This window comes from Hemitrygon akajei, chromosome 24 (genome assembly GCF_048418815.1).
Source record: "Hemitrygon akajei chromosome 24, sHemAka1.3, whole genome shotgun sequence".
Lineage (NCBI taxonomy): Eukaryota > Metazoa > Chordata > Chondrichthyes > Myliobatiformes > Dasyatidae > Hemitrygon > Hemitrygon akajei.
In genome coordinates this window covers 37,997,100-38,018,069 of record NC_133147.1, presented here as the reverse complement: position 1 = coordinate 38,018,069, position 20,970 = coordinate 37,997,100, and the positions used below count along the sequence as shown (strand labels likewise).

The following is a 20,970-nucleotide window of genomic DNA, read 5'->3' as shown; positions in this document are numbered from 1 at the left end:
CCAGATCGCATTCATGGGAGACTTATCCTGGTGACGGGCAAATTGCTGCGGGTCCAGAACTTTGCTGAGGCAGGAGTTGATTCTGGCCATGAGCGACCTCTCAAAGCATTTCATCAGAGTAGATTTTTTGGTCAAACACCACTCCCTCACCCTTCCCCATTAGAAGTGTGGTAGTCTGTTGTTTTGGTCACCTATTTCAATCTGACTTCCCAATCCCACGAGTAAGTCCATGGCCTCCTCGAATACCATGAAGAGGCCAACTCAGGTTAGAGGAGCAACACTTCATGTTCCATCTGGGTAGCCTCCAACCTGACAGCATGAACACTGATTCCCCAGCTTCCAGTAGTTTCTCCCCTCTCATCTCTTCTCCTCACCTGCCCATCACCTTCAGCTGGTGCCCCTCCTCTTTCCCTTTCTCTCATGGTCCACTGTCCTCTCCTATCAGATTCCCTCTTCTTCAGCCCTTTACCTCTTCCACCTATCACCTCCCTGCTTCTCACTTCATCCGTCCATCTTCCCTCCCCTTTGCCTGATCTCAGCTATCACCTGTCAGCTTGTACGTCTTGCCTCTCACTTTATTCTGAGTTCTTTCCCCTTTCTTTCTCATCCTGATGAAGAATCTAGACCCATGTGAACTGTTCATTCCCCTGCAGGGTTCCTCCAGCATTGTGTGTGTGTGTGTTTCCAGAGTGGAAGACGTGGTTACAGGGACCCTCATTGTTCCCCCACCCACCACAGACGCAGAAACTGACCACCGTTTTTGTATACAACTCGAAGTTTATTAGCAGGGAGGGTCTTATAAAAGAGAGTAATAAAGTAGGTATGACTACAGGAACTAGACCATCACAAGAATGATGGGTTTGAGAATAATCCCAGGAATGAAAGAGTTAATGTATGGGGGGGGGGGTGGTGTATGGGGTGTCCAGGGAGCGGTAGCATCTCTGGTGGGGGGGGGCCCTGCAGTGCCCTTTTTCAGGGCAGCTCGTCCACCTTTGGTCCCCACCTGGCGCTCAACTCTCACCGGTGGCTCCAAGTAGTTGTAACACGCGCAGTGGCCATACCCCGGTAAACCGTCTCGGCAGACGGGCCAAACCAGGTGAGGGCAGGTCTTCGACCCTCGGTGAGGTAGGGGATCTGCCTGTCCCAGCACGTGAATCTGGCCATGGCGGATCGAGCGGAGGAGACTGATTAACGGCCCAATGGTCAAGAAGGCAGGCCAGCAGGCGTCGGTGGGGTGCTAGGAGGCACAACAAGGCACCTAGACGTCCTGGTCATCCACTGCAGGAGGTATTGATCTCTTTAAACTCACCGGGCAGTGGGCAAAGGCAGACCACCGCTGTAACCTGCCACGAACATGGTTTCCCGATATGACAGAGCGGCGTGGAGGGAAATCGTCCGCCAACTGGAAATTCCAGATGCGGCCTAACGACGATGATGAATGTACGGGGAGCAATTGATGGCTCTGGGCCTGTACTCGCTGGAATTTAGAAGAATGAGGGGAAATCCATTGAAACTACTAGATGGAGTGGATGTGGAGAGGGTATTTCCGATAGTGTGGAAGTCTAGGACCAGAGGGCAAACCTCAGAATAAGGTTAAAACAAAAATGAGAAGGGATTTCTTCAGGCTGAGGGTGGAATTCATTACCACCTTCAGGATGTCTCTGGGCGACTGAGACTGAGAACGACGGGTTCTCAGTTGTTAAGGAGGTGGTGGGGAGAAGGTGTTTAACAGAACACAGAGAAAAGTTCAGCCAGGATTCAACTGGGAAGCAGACATGACAGACCAAATGGCCTAATTCTTCTCCGTTGTGTGATCTTCTGGCTTCGTCCTCCCTTCAATTCCAGAGATCTCCTTCTCCCCCCCGCACCCCCGCTTATGTGCTGTAGGTCCTGAGGTTTAGTGGGCCAGGTTGGAGGTTTCCACTACCTTCCTAACCTCCAACACACACCCTCCGTTCCTGAATTCCCCACCCCAAATTCCGATACATGAAGGCCTCAGAACCCACCACACTACCAGGTAGATGCAAAGGGCAAGAGTGTTTGATGCGGTAAGAGGAACTAATGAGGTCTGGTGCTCCCATCACCGCCATAACCCCTTGCGATGCAGAGACCCCTCTGCCAGCCCTTCCCACGATGCAGAGACCCCTCTGCCAGCCCTTCCCACAATGCAGAGACCCCTCTGCCAGCCCTTCCCACGATGCAGAGACCCCTCTGCCAGCCCTTCCCACGATGCGGAGACCCCTCTGCCAGCCCTTCCCACGATGCGGAGAGCACTGCATTTGAAAAACTGAGGGGCTAGATGGCTCGATCTGGCCGCTGGACAGACCCATCAGCCGTCACCGGCCATATCTGCCTGGTTAATGATGACGTTGCCATTCCCGATCTGCAAACCCGTCAGCTCGTCAGTGATGATAGTCACAGTACTCTCACAGTCTTCGGCACTGCCCCAGGGATCTCCTGGCAAAATGGAGGGAGAGCAACAATCAGGGAGTTCAGAGTGATAGAGAAAGAGAGGTTTAGATAGATAGATAGATAGATAGATAGATACTTTATTCATCCCCATGGGGAAATTCAACTTTTTTCCAATGTCCCATACACTTGTTGTAGCAAAACTAATTACATACAATACTTAACTCAGTAAAAAATATGATATGCATCTAAATCACTATCTCAAAAAGCATTAATAATAGCTTTTAAAAAGTTCTTAAGTCCTGGCGGTAGAATTGTAAAGCCTAATGGCATTGGGGAGTATTGACCTCTTCATCCTGTCTGAGGAGCATTGCATCGATAGTAACCTGTCGCTGAAACTGCTTCTATGTAGAGGATGTTCAGAGTTATCCATAATTGACCGTAGCCTACTCAGCGCCCTTCGCTCAGCTACCAATGTTAAACTCTCCAGTACTTTGCCCACGACAGAGCCCGCCTTCCTTACCAGCTTATTAAGACGTGAGGCGTCCCTCTTCTTAATGCTTCCTCCCCAACACGCCACCACAAAGAAGAGGGCGCTCTCCACAACTGACCTATAGAACATCTTCAGCATCTCACTACAGACATTGAATGACGCCAACCTTCTTAGGAAGTACAGTCGACTCTGTGCCTTCCTTTTAAGAGACAGAGACAGTGAGAGAAATAAGACAAGCACAGAACAGGCCCTTTGGCCCATTGATTACATACTGACCACGAACACCAATCACAGCTCTTTTGGAACAGCTATTTCCCTTCAACCATCTGGTTCCTAAACCAATTAGTACAATCCTATTCACCACCTTAGTACAGCAAAATTGTGACCAACGATCCCCACCGTCCGGGCTAAGCCATCTTCTCACATCTCCCATCCGGAAGGAGATACAGAAGCCTGAAGTCCCACGTCACCAGGTTCAGTAACACCTTCTTCCCTTGAACCATCTGGGTTCTTGACCCAATTAGCACAACCTTAATCACTACCTCAGCAATGAACACTACAGACCAAGGTGACTAGTGAGGGTGAGGTAATGGATGTTGTCCACATAGATTTCACTAAGGTGTTTTACAAGATCCCTCATGGAAGGGTTATCCAGAAGACTAAAATGCATAGTGACTTGGCTGCTTGGATTCAGAATTGGCTTGCCCAGATAGAGGGTAGTGGTCAATGAGATTTATTTTGGTTGGAGGTCCATCACCAATGCTGGGACCTCAGTGGTGTTCAATAGGGATCTGTACTGGGACCTCTGCTGTTTGTGAAAGATATCAGTGATCTGGATGGAATATGGATATGTGAGTTAGTAAGTTCACAGATGACATGATAATTGGTAGAGTTTTAATGTAGAGAATGTAGAAAGTCAACAAAGAATACAGTGGTACATCGTTCAGTTACAGATCTGCCAGAGAGTTGGCAGATGGAGCTTAGCCTAGGCAAGTGTGAGGTGTTGCACTTTGGGAGGCCAAATGTGAGGTAACAGGACACAGTTACTGGCAGGACCCCTATCGGTGTTGATGTACAGAGGGATCTCGGGGTCCAAGCCCACAATTCACAGTTGATAGGGTGGTAAAGAAGATGTACAGCATGCTTCCCTTCGTTGGTCAGATGGGTCGGGAAGTCCGGTTGCAACTGTTCTAAACTCTGGCCAGGCCTTTCTCAGCCTTATTGTTTTTATCTTCTGTGTTTTCATCTGTTCGTTCTTGTTCTTTTGTGCGGGGAGGGGGATTTGGGGGTCAGTGTTGGGGGGCATTATGTGTAGGGCAGGGGTTCTTGTTGCGTTTCATGTGGAGAAGGCGGTTTGAGCGTTGACGATCGTGCTACCATTCTTTCTTTCTTGGTTTCGTGGCTATCTGGAGAAGAAGATTCTCAGAATTGTGTACTGTATAATAAACAAGCCTTTGAACATTGAGTGAAGTTCTGGTCGGCCCCATTACAGGAAGTGTTTGGGGAAGGGAGGGCACTTTGGAGAGGGTGCAGAAGAGTGCTGTCTGGATTAGAGGGCTTGAGCTACAAGGAGAGGTTGGACAAACTTGGGTTGAGTGGCAGAGGCTGAGGGGAGACTTGATAAAGGTTTATAGGATGGACATCCCATCCATCAGGGGTGAAGCCCTCCCCACCATTGGAAATCTGCTTTCCTGTGACAACACTTCATATAGATGTGCTCCGTGCCACTCCAGGCATACCCTCTTCTCTCTGCTGCCATCAGGAAGAAGGTACAGGAGCCTCTAAACCCATGCCACCAGGTTCAGATATAGTTATTACCCCTCAAACATCAGGCTCTTGAACCTGAGGGGATAACTTCACCTGCTGCATCACTGAACTGCTCACATGACCAACGGGCTCACTTTCAAGGACTCTTCATCTCGTGATTTTTATTGCTTATTTATTTATTTATTATTATCTCCTCCCCCCCCCCCCCACTTTCTTTTTGTATTTTCAGTTTGTTGTTTTCCTGGACATTGATTGTCCGTTCTGTTGGGTACAGTCAATCATGGATTCTATCGTGTTTCTTGAATTTACTGTGAAAATGAGTCTTAAGGCTATATATATGATGACACATGCAGTACCAACAAAAAGTATTCACCCCTGGAAAGTTTTCATGTCTTATTGTTTTACAACATCGAATCACAGTGGATTTAATTTTGACACTGATCAACAGAAAAATAGAAACATAGAAAACCTACGGCACAACACAGGCCCTTCGGCCCACAAAGCTGTTCCGACCACGTCCCTACCTTAGAACTACCGAGGCTTACACATAGCCCTCTATTTCTCTAAGCTTCAGGTAGCCATCCAGTAGTCTCTTAAAAGACCCTATCGTTTCCGTCTCCACCACCGTCGCTGGCAGCCCATTCCACACACTCACCACTCTCTTACCCCTGACATCTTCAGGCGAACTTATTATTAAACAAACCACAATTCTGGCAAAGAGCTTTTCTGCAGTGAAAACAGATTTCTGCAAAGTAATCTAAATTAATGTCAAATATAAAACACAAAATAATTGACTGCGTAAACATTCACCTCCCCCTTTAATATGACAACCAATCATCACTGATGCAGCAAAAGATTTTAGAAGTCACATAATTAGTTAAATGGAGATCTACTTTTGGAGACCTGTGTGAAGTCAAGGTGTTTCAATTGATTGTAGTAAAATACACCTGTATCTGGAAGGACCAACTGTTGGTGAGTCAGTATCCTGGAAAAAACTACACCACGAAGAGAAAAGAACAATCCAAACAACTCTGTGAAGATTGTTGAAAAGCACAAGTCAGGAGATGGATACAAGAACTTTTCCAAGTCACTGAATATCCCTTGGAATACAGTTAAGTCAATCATCAAGAAATGGAAAGAATATGGCACGGCTGTAAATCAGCCCAGAGCAGGCCATCCTCAAAAACTGAGTGACCGTGCAGGAAGGGGACGAGTGAGGGAGGCCACTAAAACACCTATGACAACTCTGGAGGAGTTACAAGCTTAAGTGGCTGAGATGGGAGAGATTGTGCATACAATTGTTGCCCGGGTGCTTCACCTGTCGCAGCTTTATGAGAGGGTGGCAAAGAGAAAGCCATTGATGAAAAAAATACTCATATGAGATCTCGGCTAGAGTTTTCCAGAACGCAAGTGGATGGCTATCCAAGATGGCGGCGCGACGCAGCTTGCAGCGGCCACTCCGGAGCTGATTATCTGTTATTTGTGAAGTGGGGTGCCGTGCGCAATCATAATCGATTTAAAACGGACGTGGGAGCACGGAGGAACATCGGGGAATCGCCAGGAAGACCTTCTTCGTTGCTGCTGCTGCTGTGAGGTCCAGGTCTCTGCTGAGAAGAACAGGCCCCCAGTCCTCGGGGTCGCGTTGCCGATGGCCGTTGGCGGGGCTGTCTTAATACGCTCGGCAGAGGATGGTGCTCGGAGAAGCTGTGCCGGAGGGGATGGTCGGAGGCTCGGAGGTTCGACGGACTCGGAGTCCGCTGTGATCAGGTCGCTTTCACTGTGTGCTGTGTCTGCAAGGCAGGGTTCGACGGAGCTTCCATTGTGTGCTGCGTCTGAGAGGCTGAGTCGGGCGATGCCGTGGAAGTCCATAGCGGGGGTATTCCCTTCTGCCACCTGTGTGGGATGACGAGTCTATCAGGACCCTGAGGACTTGTGGAAACTGTGTGGTGGTTTCTTTTGAACTTACAGTCTTTTAACATCTTTGGACTATTTTTACTGTGCCCATGGTCTGTTTTTTTTTTATCAATTATGCTATTGTTTGCACTGTTGTAACTATGTGGTTTTGTGCAGGTCTTGTAGCTTTAGTTTTTGGTCTTGTTTTGTCTGGTGGGATGGGAGCTCCTTTCTGGGAAATGCGCTAAGACGGTAGTGTGATATTGATACGCAGCAGCCTCTCCGGACTCTGGATTGGGGATTGCCAAACGTTATGTGGATTTTCTGGTGTAGTCTGTTTTGTCATGAGATTTTGTGATATCATTCTGGAGGAACGTTGTCTCATTTTTTAACTGCATGACAATAAACTGAATGGTGGTGTTGTGGATAGTGTAGAGGATTGTCGAAGATTGCAGAGTGACATTGATAGGATGCAGAAATGGGCTGAGAAGTGGCAGATGGAGTTCAACCCGGAGAAGTGTGAGGTGGTACACTTTGGAAGGACAAACTCCAAGGCAGAGTACAAAGTAAATGGCAGGATACTTGGGAGTGTGGAGGAGCAGAGGGATCTGGGGTTACATGTCCACAGATCCCTGAAAGTTGCCTCACAGGTAGATAGAGTAGTTAAGAAAGCTTATGGGGGTCTTAGCTTTCATAAGTCAAGGGATAGAGGTTAAGAGACGCGATGTAATGATGCAGCTCTATAAAACTCTAGTTAGGCCACACTTGGAGTACTGTGTCCAGTTCTGGTCGCCTCACTATAGGAAGGATGTGGAAGTATTGGAAAGGGTACAGAGGAGATTTACCAGGATGCTGCCTGGTTTGGAGAGTATTGATTATGATCAGAGATTAAGGGAGCTAGGGCTTTACTCTTTGGAGAGAAGGAGGATGAGAGGAGACAAAATAGAGGTGTACAAGATATTAAGAGGAATAGACAGAGTGGACAGCCAGCGCCTCTTCCCCAGGGCACCACTGCTCAATACAAGAGGACATGGCTTTAAGGTAAGGGGTGAAAAGTTCAAGGGGGATATTAGAGGAAGGTTTTTCACTCAGAGAGTGGTTGGTGCGTGGAATGCACTGCCTGAGTCAGTGTTGGAGGCAGATACACTAGTGAAATTTAAAAGACTACTAGACAGGTATATGGAGGAATTTAAGGTGGGGGGTTATATGGGAGGCAGGGCTTGAGGGTCGGCACAACATTGTGGGCCGAAGGGCCTGTAATGTGCTGCACCATTCTATGTTCTATGTATCTGGATCTGAGACTCTGAAGTCAGCTGGATGAAGGTTCTATGGTCTGATGAAACTAAAATTGGGCTTTTTGGCCATCGGACTAAACACTATGTTTTGTGTAAGCCAAACACTGTATCTCATCAAAAACTCAGCATCCCTACCGTGAAGCATGGTGGAGGCTGCATCGTGCTGTGGGGATGCTTCACTGCAGAAGGCCCTGGAAGGCTTGAGAAGGTAGAGGGGAAAATGAATGCAGCACAATACAGAGAAATCCTGGAGGAAAACCCAATGTAGTCTGCGAGTTGGGAGAAGATTTGTTTTCCAACAAGACAATGACCCCAAGCATAAAGCCAATGCCACACAGGAATGGCTTAAACACAGCAAAGCTAATGTCCTGGAGTGTCCAAATCAGAGCCCAGACCTCAATCCAATTGAGACTCTGTGGCTGGATTTGAAAAGGGCTGTTCACTCACGAACCCCAAGCAATCTGACAGAGCTAGAGCAGTTCTGAAAAGAATGGAGAAAATTGCAGTGTCCAGATGTTTAAAGCTGATATCCACACAGACTGTAATTGCTGCCAAAGCTGCAGCCACTAAATACTGACTTGAAGGGGGATGAATACTTAAGCAATCAACTAATTTAGATTTTATATCTGTCATTAATTTAGATCACTGTAGAGATCTGTTTCACTTTCTCACCAAAGAGTTTTTTTTCCGTTCATCAGTGTGTAAAAAAAAAAGCCAAATTAAATCCATCGTGATTTAAGATTGTAAACCATGAAAACTTCCAAGGGGAAGAAAAATACTGTTTATGGGCACTGTACGTACTTTGATAATAAATTCACTTTGAACAATGAGAGGCACATATAGAGTAGACAGCAGGTATCTTTGTTCTTAGCGTGGAAATATACCTCACCATACATGAGCCTCTGACTTCAAACTCACCATCACTCTGACGATGAAGAATGCGAGATGGAGTCAGACTCACACAGCATGGAAAGGGCCCTTTTATGGTTAACCCATATCCATCTATCCTATCAGTGTATCTGCTAAATGTTGAACAAGTCAGAAATGGTAATGACAGTGGAAAAGACCATTTCAAAGCTCACATGCGAGAGGTGGAGAATGAAGTGTGGGATCTAAAGAGAAGAGAGGAATGTCATGAGTGCTGAAGAGATGAAAGGGAAAATCAGAATGATTAATCAGTACCAACATGGCTTGGTATGGCCACTGCTCTCCATTGCTACACAATGTCCTTCTCCCTCCATTCCCCGTACACAATGTCCATCTCCCTCCGTTCCCCGTACACAATGTCCATCTCCCTCCGTTCCCAGTACACAACGTCCATCTCCCTCCGTTCCCCGTACACAATGACCATCTCCCTCCGTTCCCCGTACACAATGTCCATCTCCCTCCGTTCCCAGTACACAACGTCCATCTCTCTCCATTCCCCGTACACAATGTCCATCTCCCTCCGTTCCCCGTACACAATGTCCATCTCCCTCCGTTCCCGTACACAATGTCCATCTCCCTCCGTTCCCAGTACACAACGTCCATCTCCCTCCATTCCCCGTACACAATGTCCATCTCCCTCCATTCCCCGTACACCCATGTGTCTGTCTCTGAACATCTTACCACCTCTATCATATCTGCCTGCACCACTGCCACAGGTAGCACATTCCAGACACCCATCACTTACCGAGTAAAGAAACTCTTCTCCTGCACATGTCCTCTGAGCTTTCCTCCTCTCCTCTCTCCTGAAGTGCTGGTATTAGACATCTCTACCCTAACTGTGTACTCCATCTGTGCCTCTTACAATCTTATACCCTTCTCTCACATCTCCCCCCAGCCTCTGCCACTGCAGAGAAAACAACCCAAATTTGTCCAGTCTCTCCTTGTAGCTCACGCCCTCTAATCCAGGCAGCATCCCGGTGAACCTCTTCGACACCCTCTCCAAAGACCACATCGCAAATAACCATTGTACAAGACATGGGAGCAAAATCAGGCCATTACTTCTGCTCCACCATTCCATCACGGCTGATGTATTTATTTTCCATCTCAACCCTATTCTCCTACCTTCACACCCTGACGAATCATGAACCTATCGAATTCCACTTTATATATAGCAAATGACTTGATCTCCACAGCCATCTGTGCAAATGAATTCCACAGATTCATCACCCTCTGGCTAAAGAAATTCCTCATTCCTGTTCTAAACAGATGCTCTTCTTTCCTGAGGCTCCCAGATTCCTCTACTATGGAAGCATGTTCCCCACATCCACTCTATATAGGCCTTTCAATACTTGATAGATTCCGCCCCCCCCCCATCTTCTAAACACCAACAAACATTCCTGTTTGAGCCCAGAGCCATCAAACATTCCTCATACGTTAACCTTTTCATTCCCAGGATCATTCTCGTGAAATTCCTCTAAACCCTCTCCAATGCCAATATATCCTTTCTTAGATAACCGGCTCAGAACTGCTCACAGTACTCCAAGTGTAGAAGTATTATATCTTTGCTTTAGTATTCCAGTCACCTGTCTGGGCGTTGTCCCCAGGGTCTCCTGTCCGCGGCATGTTGTTGCCTTCCCCTTGCATAATGTTTCCTGATCCCACCTGTACGTAGCTCGCTCCTCCTTGCACGTGGGTGGTGATACAATTGGAGGTGGTCCCCGATTGCTGGTAGGTAGTGTTCAAATTTCCCAGGACGAAGAAATTGGTCACGTTTGTCTGGGACTGGCCCCAGTCCTTTCTCTCCTCTCCCACCTCATTCCAGGTGACTGCAGGACCTGCTAAAGATGAACCTTGGTAACGTGTGATGACAATAAATGAGAATTAATGGTCTCCAACTGATAGGATCGCTCACCTCTCGACACTGCCCCTCGTTCCTCACCGGTGTTCCCATTCACCTCGGCCTCCTCAGCTAACTTCCAAAGCTTCCCTCCCACTTTCTGCACCCTGCCCTCCTCGGAGAGCTGGTAGAGACAGCGCTGGACGGCCGCCTTGGTGCAGCCCAGCAGCCGGGACAGGTTCAGGGCCGAGTTCGGTTCTTTTCCCTTCAGTTCTGACAGGATCTTGGCTCTGTTGGCTTGCGATTCTGGAGGGAGAAAGGAGTCAGGTGAGGGTTACATTGCACCTTACCCCTCCACCACTTCCACCCTCACCACCCACCTGTCTTCACCCCCACTCTCCACTCATCTCCTCTCTCCCACCACACTCCCTCGGACACACCACTCATCCACTACTTCCTCACCCACATCTTCTCCACTCACCCCCCCTCCTGCTATGCCTTCCCCCTTCCCCCCACTTTAGGGAAGAGAACAGCCCAGGAAAAGGCCCTTCAGCCCATCATTTGACTCTAATAGCGGCTGTATACAGGCCTCCAAACAGCAGCCGAGGTGTGGATTACAAATGACAGCAGGAGATGGAAAAGGCTTGTCAGAGGGCAATGTCATGATAATCACTGGGGATTTTAACTTAAAAGTGGATTTGGAAAACCAGGCCAGTACTGGACTTCAGGAGAGAGAATTTGTAGGATGTCTAAGGGATGGCTTTTTAGAACAGTTTGTTGTTGAGTCCGCTCAGGGATCGGCTGTGCTGGACTGGGTGTTGTGTATTGATCCGGAGGTGATAAAGAACCCTGAGGGAACAGTGATCACAATATGATCGAGTTCACTTTGAAATTTGGAAAAACGAAATTCCAATGTGTCAGTATTTCAGTGGAATAAAGGAAATTACAATGGCAGGAGAGGGGAACTGGCCAAAGTTGTCTAGAAAGACAGTAGCAGGAAGGACAGCAAAGCAGCAATGGCTGGAGTTTCTGCAAAAATGAGGGAAGTGCAAGACAGATATATTCCAAATAAGAAGGAATTTTCAAAGGGAAGAAGGACACTACCGTGGCTGACAAGTGAAGTCAGAGCCAAAGTAAAAGCAAAAGAGAGGGCATACATGGAAGTCAAAGCTAATGGGAAGATAGAAGACTGGGAAACTTTTAAGAACTTGCTGAAGGAAACTAAGAAGGTCATTAGGAAGGAAAAGATGAATTATGAAAGGAAGCTGGCGACTAATATCAAAGAAGATACTAAAAGATTTTTTAAGTATATAAAGGGCAAAAGAGAGTTGTGGGTAGATATAGGACCAATAGAAAATGACGCTGGAGATGTGTATTTTGCATCAGTTTTCACAGTGGAAGACATCTGCAGTATACCAGATGTGAAGTGTGTGCAGTGAAAACTATGACTGAGAAGGTGCTCAGGAAGCTTAATGGTCTGAGGGTGGATAAACCTCCTGGACCTGATGGAATGCACCCTCAGGTTCTGAAGGAAGCAGCTGGAGAGATTGTGGAGGCATTAGTAATGATCCTTCAAGAATCAATAGATTCTGGCATTGTACGGGATGACTGGAAAATTGCAAATGTTACTCCGCTATTTGAGAATGGTGGGAGGCAGCAGAAAGGAAACTATAGACCGGTTAGCCTGACATCAGTGGTTGGGAAGTTGTTGGAATTGATTATTAGGGATGAGATTACAGAGTACCCGGAGGCACGTGACAAGATAGGCCAAAGGCAGCATGGTTTCCTGAAAGGAAAATCCTGCCTGACAAACATACTACAATTTTTTGAGGAAATTACAAGTAGGCTAGACAAAGGAGATGCAGTAGATGTTGTGTACTTGGATTTTCAGAAGGCTTTAGACAAGGTGTCACACATGAAGCTGCTTAGTAAGATAAGATCCTATGGAATTACAGGGGAGTTACTAGCATGGGTGAAGCATTGGCTGGTCGGCAGAAAACAGAGAGTGGGAATAAAGGGATCCTATTCCGACTGGCTGCTGGTTACTAGTGAAGTTCCACAGGGGTTGGTGTTGAGACCGCTGCTTTTTATGGTGTTTGTCAATGATTTGGACTATGGATTTGTGGCTAAATTTGCCAATGATACACAGATAGGTGGAGGAGCAGGTAGTGTTGAGGAAACAGAGAGACTCAGATAGTTTAGGGGAATGGGCAAAGAAGTGGCAACTGAAATACAATGTTGGAAAATGTATGGTCATGCACTTTGGTGGACGAAATAAACGGGCAGACTGTTATTTAGATGGGGAGAGAATTCAAAATGGAGAGATGCAAAGGGACTTGGGAGTCCTTGTGCACGATACCCTTAAGATTAACCTCCAGGTTGAGTCGGTGGTGAAGAAGGTGAATGCAATGTTTGAATTCATTTCTAGAGGTAAAGAATATAAGACCATAAGATACAGGAGCACAATTAAGCCATCTGGCTCATCGAGTCTGCTCCGCCATTCAATCATGGCTGATCCTTTATTCTATCTCCTCCTCAACCCCAGTTCCCGGTCTTCTCCCTGTAACCTTTGATGCCACGTCCAATCAAGAACCTATCAATCTCTGCCTTAAATACACCCAACAATCTGGCCTCCACAGTTGCACGTGGCAACAAATTCTGAAGGTCCTGTCCTGTGCTGTATTGTTCAGAAATTTCTCCAAATCTCTGTTATAAATGGACAACCTTCTATCCTGAGGCTGTGCCCTCTTGTCTGAAACTCCCCCACCATGGGAAACATCCTTTCCACATCTACTCTGTCATGGTCTTTCAACATTCGAAAGGTTTCAATGAGATCCCCACTCATCCTTCTAAATTCCAGTGAGTACAGACCCAGAGCCATCAAACGTTCCTCGTATGATAACCCTTTCATTCCTGGAATCATCCTTGTGAACCTCCTCTCCAATGCCAGCACATTTCTTCTAAGATGAGGGGCCCAAAACTGTCCACAATACTCAAGGTGAGCCCTCACTAGTACCTTATAAAGCCTCAGCATCACACCCTAGAGTTCTTGAAATGAATACAAACATGACTTTTGCCTTCCTCACGACCAACTCAACCTACAAATTAACCTTCTGGGTGATCTGCACAAGTGTCTCAGATCCTGCACAAGTCCCCCTGCATCTCAGATTCCTGGATTTTCTCCTCATTTAGAAAATAGTCTGCACATTTATTTCTACTACTAAAGTGCATGACCATGCATTTTCCAAAGCCTGCTGTATAAGAGCAGGGATATGACATTGAGGCTCTATAAGGCACTCGTGAGACCACACTTGGAGTACTGTGTGCAGTTTTGGGCTCCTTATGTTAGAAAAGATATACTGACATTGGAGAGGGTTCAGAGAAGATTCAGGAGAATGATTCCAGGAATGAAAGGGTTACCATATGAGGAATGTCTGGCAGCTCTTGGGCTGTATTCCCTGGAGTTCAGGAGAATGAGGGGGAATCTCATAGAAACATTCCAGATGTTAAAAGGCCTGAACAGATTAGATATGGCAAAGTTATTTCCCATGGTAGGGGAGTCTAGGACAAGAGGGCATGATTTCAGGATTGAAGGACATCTCAGGATTTAGAACAGAGATGTGGAGAAATTACTTCAGTCAGAGGGCAGTACATCTGTGGAATTTGTTGCCACAAGCGGCTGTGGAGGCCAAGTCATTGGGTGTATTTAAGGCACAGATAGATAGCTTCCTGATTAACCAGGGAATCAAGGGGTATGGGGAGAAGGCAGGGGAGTGGGGATGACAGGAAGAACTGGATCAGCCTATGATTGAATGGCGGAGCAGACTTGATGGGCCGAGTGGCCTACTTCTGCTCCTATACCTTATGGTCTTAAGTTGTGCAGAGCTAATTACACACTTAACCCCTCATGAATTAATTATTTCTGCCTACACAATAAGTACCTCCCTCCATCCTCCATACAGAGTCCATTTTCCTCAGGTTTTACATACACAGTGTCCATCTCCCTCCATTCCCCATAAACAATGTCCATCTCCCTCCGTTCCCCATACACAATGTCCATCTCCCTCCGTTCCCCATAAACAATGTCCATCTCCCTCCGTTCCCCGTACACAATGTCCATCTCCCTCCATTCCCAGTACACAATGTCCATCTCCCTCCGTTCCCCATAAACAATGTCCATCTCCCTACATCCCCCCATACACAATGTCCATCTCCCTCTGTTCCTCGTACACAATGTCCATCTCCCTCTGTTCCCTGTACACAATGTCCATCTCCCTCCGTTGCCCATACACAATGTCCATCTCCCTCTGTTCCCCATACACAATGTCCAACTCCCGTCCGTTCCCCATACACAATGTCCATCTCCCTCCGTTCCCCATATACAATGTCAATCACCCTCTGTTCCCCATAAACAATGTCCATCTCCCTCCGTTCCCCGTACACAATGTCCATCTCCCTCCGTTCCCCGTACACAATGTCCAACTCCCGTCCGTTCCCAGTACACAATGTCCATCTCTCTCCGTTCCCCGTACACAATGTCCATCTCCCTCCGTTCCCCGTACACAATGTCCATCTCCCTCCGTTCCCAGTACACAATGTCCATCTCCCTCTGTTCCCCGTACACAATGTCCAACTCCCGTCCGTTCCCAGTACACAATGTCCATCTCCCTCTGTTCCCCGTACACAATGTCCATCTCCCTCCGTTCCCAGTACACAATGTCCATCTCCCTCCGTTCCCCGTACACAATGTCCAACTCCCGTCCGTTCCCAGTACACAATGTCCATCTCTCTCCGTTCCCCGTACACAATGTCCATCTCCCTCCGTTCCCCGTACACAATGTCCATCTCCCTCCGTTCCCAGTACACAATGTCCAACTCCCGTCCGTTCCCTGCTCATCTCTGTGTCTGTCTAACAGCATCTGATACACCTCTATCATATCTACTGCCACCCCCACGCCTGCGAGTATACTCTAGGCATCCCTCTCTCTTTAAATGCATTTCCTCTGGTACTCGACATTTGAACCCTGGGGAGAAAGATGCTTTCTGTCCAGTCTGTACGTGCATCTCGTAATCTTATAAACCCTGAGAAAGTCTCTCCTCAGCCTCCACAGCTCCAGGGAAAATAACCCAAGTTTGTCTGATGTTACTCACGCCCTCTAACCCAGGCAGCATCCTTGTGCACCTCTTCTGCCCCCTCTCCAAAGCGTCCCCCACCCGTCCTGTAATGGGGAGACCAGAACTGCACACGGTACTCCGAGAGCGGACAGACCAGAGTTTTATACGGCTGCAACATGACTTCCCGACTCTTGTACTCAACACTTGACTGATGAAGGGAACCATGTCGTATGTCTACTTCTGTAGGGGTTTCCTCTCTACATCAACACTACTAAGGGTGCTGTCCTTAACTGCCTCTTTACATTTGACCTCTGAAAGTGCCTTAACGCTGCTGGTGGTGGTATTGATTAAATGCTCCCAATGGCTTGCGTCTCAACTAGCTTCTAACAACTGTCCATTTCCTGGCCTTCACATGTGGTTGGGCTGTTACGCCTGCCGGAATCCTTTCTACTGACAGACAGAAGGGGCAAATGCGGGTTACTGGTGCCTTAAAACCAGTCACTTCAGGCAGATGGGGCTTGCCAGCCAGGGTTGGCGGCTCATCCGGAAGGAAAACTCTGATCTTGAACCTCCGCTGCCTTGCGTCTCCACTGTAGGTTTGTGAGTCAACCCTGAGATACATTGAGTACATTGAGTCCTACATTGAGTTCAGTGACTCTGCTTTCCTGTGGGTTCATCAGATGCGTGGGGGCAGGGGCAACTGCTCGCTCTTCGTATCGTACTGTCCAGGCTCGTGTATCTAGACAGCTAGGATGCCACATCCGTGGCCAACCCTGACCGATGGGGGCATCAGCTCAGCCCAGAGTGCAACACCTCACACTTGTCCAGGTTAAATACCATCTGCTATTTCTCTGCCCATCTCTGTAACTGATGCTTTGGCAATATTCTACACTGTCTACAAGTCCACCAATTCTTGTGTCGTCTGCAAACTGACCAACACTTCTGCCCACATTCCGGCGCATTCTCCTTCTGCTACCGTTACATCCTTCCTTCCCTCCCACCATCCACTTACTTCCTCTCCTCTTTCCCGTCTTTCCTCCGCATTCCTCCTAGCTTCCACCCTCCCGTCTCCCACGCACTCTTGTCTCTCCTCTACCCCACTGCCCCTCCCTCCTCACCATTTCTTCCCTCCCCACTGCCCAAGAACTATTCTCCAGTGGAGTGGGGCACTGTACATTGGGAAGGAGGGAGATTGAGGTCACTCACCTATTGGCAGTGGCCCTCGTTCCTCACTGGTGTCCCCCTTCACCTCGTCCTCCTCAGCTAACTTCCAAAGCTTCACTCCCACTTTCTGCACCCTGCCTTCCTCGGAGAGCTGGTAGAGACAGCGCTGGACGGCCGCCTTGGTGCAGCCCAGCAGCCGGGACAGGTTCAGGGCCGAGTTCGGTTCCTTTCCCTTCAGTTCTGACAGGATCTTGGCTCTGTCGGCTTGCGATTCTGGAGGGGAGAAAGGAATCGGGTCAGGGTTACATTGCATCAACCAAGAACCAATCCCTCTCCCTCTCTCACCCTCCCCTCCCCTTCCTCTCCACTCCCTGTCTCACCTTCCATCTCCACCCTCTCCTTCCCTCTACTTTGTCTGAACCTATTCTCCATCCCCACTTCTCTTTGCACCCCCTTTTCCTCACTATTCCTCATATCCATCCTTTCCTCCTCCTCCTCTCTCAATCCCAGTTTGCTCCTTGCCTCCCTACTCCCTCCTATCCCCAATCTCCCCCCCCCCCCCCGCTCCACGCACTCACACGGTCCCCCACGTAACTCCCTGTGGGGGGGGGGGGGAGTTTGGGAAGGAGGACGCAGGTAAGTGTCACACACTGGCAACCAGTCTCCATCCCCTCATCATCACCCAGAGCTCTCTCCTCTCCCCCCTGCCCATGGCTTTCAATCCCTCTAGAACACTGTGACCCTGGGGTGCGGGGACATGGTTCCCTGAAAGTGGAGTCACAGGTAGACAGGGACCCTGGGGAGTGTTGTGGAACACTGTGACCCAGGGGTACGGGGACATGGTTCCCTGAAAGTGGAGTCCCAGGTAGACAGGGACCCTGGGGAGTGTTGTGGAACAGTGTGACCCAGGGGTACGGGGACATGGTTCCCGGAAGGTGGAGTCACAGGTAGACAGGGACCCTGGGGAGTGTTGTGGAACAGTGTGACCCAGGGGTACAGGGACATGGTTCCCTGAAAGTGGAGTCACAGGTAGACAGGGACCCTGGGGAGTGTTGTGGAACAGTGTGACCCAGGGGTACGGGGACATGGTTCCCTGAAAGTGGAGTCCCAGGTAGACAGGGACCCTGGGGAGTGTTGTAGAACAGAGGGACCCAGGGGTACGGGGACATGGTTCCCGGAAGGTGGAGTCACAGGTAGACAGGGACCCTGGGGAGTGTTGTGGAACAGTGTGACCCTGGGGTGCGGGGACATGGTTCCCTGAAAGTGGAGTCACAGGTAGACAGGGACCCTGGGGAGTGTTGTGGAACAGTGTGACCCTGGGGTACGGGGACATGGTTCCCTGAAAGTGGAGTCACAGGTAGACAGGGACCCTGGGGAGTGTTGTAGAACAGAGGGACCCAGGGGTACGGGGACATGGTTCCCGGAAGGTGGAATCACAGGTAGACAGGGACCCTGGGGAGTGTTGTGGAACAGTGTGACCCTGGGGTACGGGGACATGGTTCCCGGAAGGTGGAGTCACAGGTAGACAGGAACCCTGGGGAGTGTTATAGAACAGTGTGACCCAGGGGTGCGGGGACATGGTTCCCTGAAAGTGGAGTCACAGGTAGACAGGGACTCTGGGGAGTGTTGTAGAACAGAGGGACCCAGGGGTACGGGGACATGGTTCCCGGAAGGTGGAGTCACAGGTAGACAGGAACCCTGGGGAGTGTTATAGAACAGTGTGACCCAGGGGTGCGGGGACATGGTTCCCTGAAAGTGGAGTCACAGGTAGACAGGGACTCTGGGGAGTGTTGTAGAACAGAGGGACCCAGGGGTACGGGGACATGGTTCCCAGAAGGTGGAGTCACAGGTAGACAGGGACCCTGGGGAGTGTTGTAGAACAGAGGGACCCAGGGGTACGGGGACATGGTTCCTGGAAGGTGGAGTCACAGGTAGACAGGGACCCTGGGGAGTGTTGTGGAACAGTGTGACCCAGGGGTACGGGGACATGGTTCCCTGAAAGTGGAGTCACAGGTAGACAGGGACCCAGGAGTACAAGGACAGGGTTCCCTGAAAGTGGAGTCACTGGTAGACAGGGACCCAGGAGTACAAGGACAGGGTTCCCTGAAAGTGGAGTCACAGGTAGACAGGGCAGTGAAGAAGGTGTTTACCACGCTGACCTTCATCAGTCAGGGAACTGAGTACAGGAGTTGGGACGTTATGTTGTAATTGTACAAGACGTTGGTGAGACCGCACTCGGAGTGTTGTGTTCAGTTCTGGTCGCCCCGCTGTAGGAAAGATGCCTTTGAGCTGGAAGGAGTGCAGAGGAGAATTACAAGGATGTTACTGGGGTTCGAGGGACTGAGTTATGGAGAGAGATTGGACAGGTTGGGTCTCTATTCCTTGGAGTGTAGGAGAATGAGGGGTGACCCTACAGAGGTGTATAAAACCACGAGGGGCACAGGTAGGGTGAATGTGCACAGACTTTCCCCAGGGTTGGGCAATCAAGAACACAGGTTGGGCACAGGTTTAAGGTGAGGGGGAGGGAGGTTTAAGGTGAGAGGGGAGGGAGATTTAATAGGGACCTGAGAGGCAACTTTTTCACCCGGAGGATGGTCCGTCTATGGAACGAGCTGTCGGAGGAAGTGATTGAGGGAGGAACATTAACGATATTTAAAAGGCACTTGGACAGGTAGGCAGACAGGAACAGTTACGGGGCAAACGGCACCGGCTCAGATGGGGCTTCTTGTTTAGTATGACCAGTAGGGTCGAATGGCCTGTTTTCATGCTGCTGCACTGGGATGGGAGTTTCGGCCGCTCCCGTTTCAAGGTAGGAGCGTGAAACGAAAGTGAAAGGGGCCGTCTTCCTCTGTGCTGACAACCACCGCGGGTCGGCAGCGTCTGTGGACCCCGAACCCGGTTTGGTGGCCCAGGTGGACGCGGGTTTAACCCGGGATGTTCATTCGGCCCTAATCCCCGTTAGCGAGCCTCACTCCCCGGAATCTCTGTCCCCCTGTCTCCGCTGTGTCCCGGTTCCCGGCGCCCCGTCCCCCCGGAAAACTCGCCCGCCCGCCCACCAGGATCAGTCCCGGTTACCGATCTCCCGTCCCCCCGGAAAACTCTCCCGCCCGCCCGCCAGGATCAGTCCCGGTTACCGAGCTCCCGTCCCCCTGGCACTCGAGCATCCATGTCCGTCGGCCGAAGACGCCGATTGAACGGGCTCCTCCCGCTTGCTGAACCGGGCTGGTGCGCTTCCGCCCACGGGGCGGGACAGCGTCTCACTACCGCTCCGCAAACCGGTCTCAGGGCGGGGTGTGGGGGTGAGGGGCTGTGGAGTTGAGTGGGGTGGTGAGGGAGGTCAAGGGGTTGGGGTGAGGGGCTTGAAGGGAGTGAGGTAGGGAGTAGAGGTGAGGGCTTGGGGGTGAAGGAGTGGACGTGAGGGGTGAAGAGGAGGGGTTTGAGGGGGATGGAGATGCGGGATTGAGGGGTGGAGTTGAGGGGTGTGAAGGTAATGGAGGTGAGGGGATGGGGATGCAGAGGAGGGGGATGAGGAAGAAGAGGACGGGGTAGGGGTTAATGGTGGGAGGATGATGGGGTGAGGGAGGAATAGTGGAGTGGGGATAGAGGGTGATAGGGAGAGGGTGTGGGGGTGATGGGGTGAGAGGCCTGAGGGGTTGTGGAGGGATGAGGGGCAGTGAGGAAGGTCAAGGGGGATGGAGGTGAGGGGGTGGAGAGGAAGAGTGTGAGGGGATGTGGGGATGGGGATGTGGAGGAGGGGTATGAGGAAGAGGGTGGGGAAAGGGAGGATGATGGGGTGAGGGGGATGTGGGGGTGTGGTAGAAGGTGATGGGGAGGGGGTGACAAGGAGGGAATGGGGAATGAGGGGAGTGGGATGGGGGTAGTAGGATGTGGAAGAGAGAATGAGGGGGGAATGGGGTGGAGGGTGATGTGGTTTGAGCAGGTGAGGGAGGGGAAGGAGAAATTGAGGGGGAAGGAGGAATTGGGAGGGGAAGGGCGGAAGGTAAGGACTGGGGAAGAGAGGGGTTGAGGTGTGAAGGGGGAGGGAATAGGAGAGTGCGGTCTTGGGAGGG

The 20,970-nt window shown here is 49.8% G+C and overlaps 1 protein-coding gene across 1 annotated transcript; it reads right to left on the bottom strand.

Moving 5' to 3' along the window:
• Window positions 1–768: 768 nt before the first annotated feature.
• On the bottom strand, window positions 769–20,136 carry LOC140716019 (uncharacterized). The gene is made up of 6 exons (XM_073028669.1): window positions 20,035–20,136; window positions 19,060–19,189; window positions 16,943–17,173; window positions 10,697–10,927; window positions 10,368–10,622; window positions 769–2,457 (listed from the first exon to the last, which is right to left on the bottom strand). Exons 1-6 carry the CDS (start codon window positions 20,062–20,064, stop codon window positions 2,330–2,332), a joined length of 1,005 nt encoding a protein of 334 aa, XP_072884770.1. The 5' UTR covers window positions 20,065–20,136; the 3' UTR covers window positions 769–2,329.
• Between the last annotated feature and the right edge of the window lie 834 nt (window positions 20,137–20,970).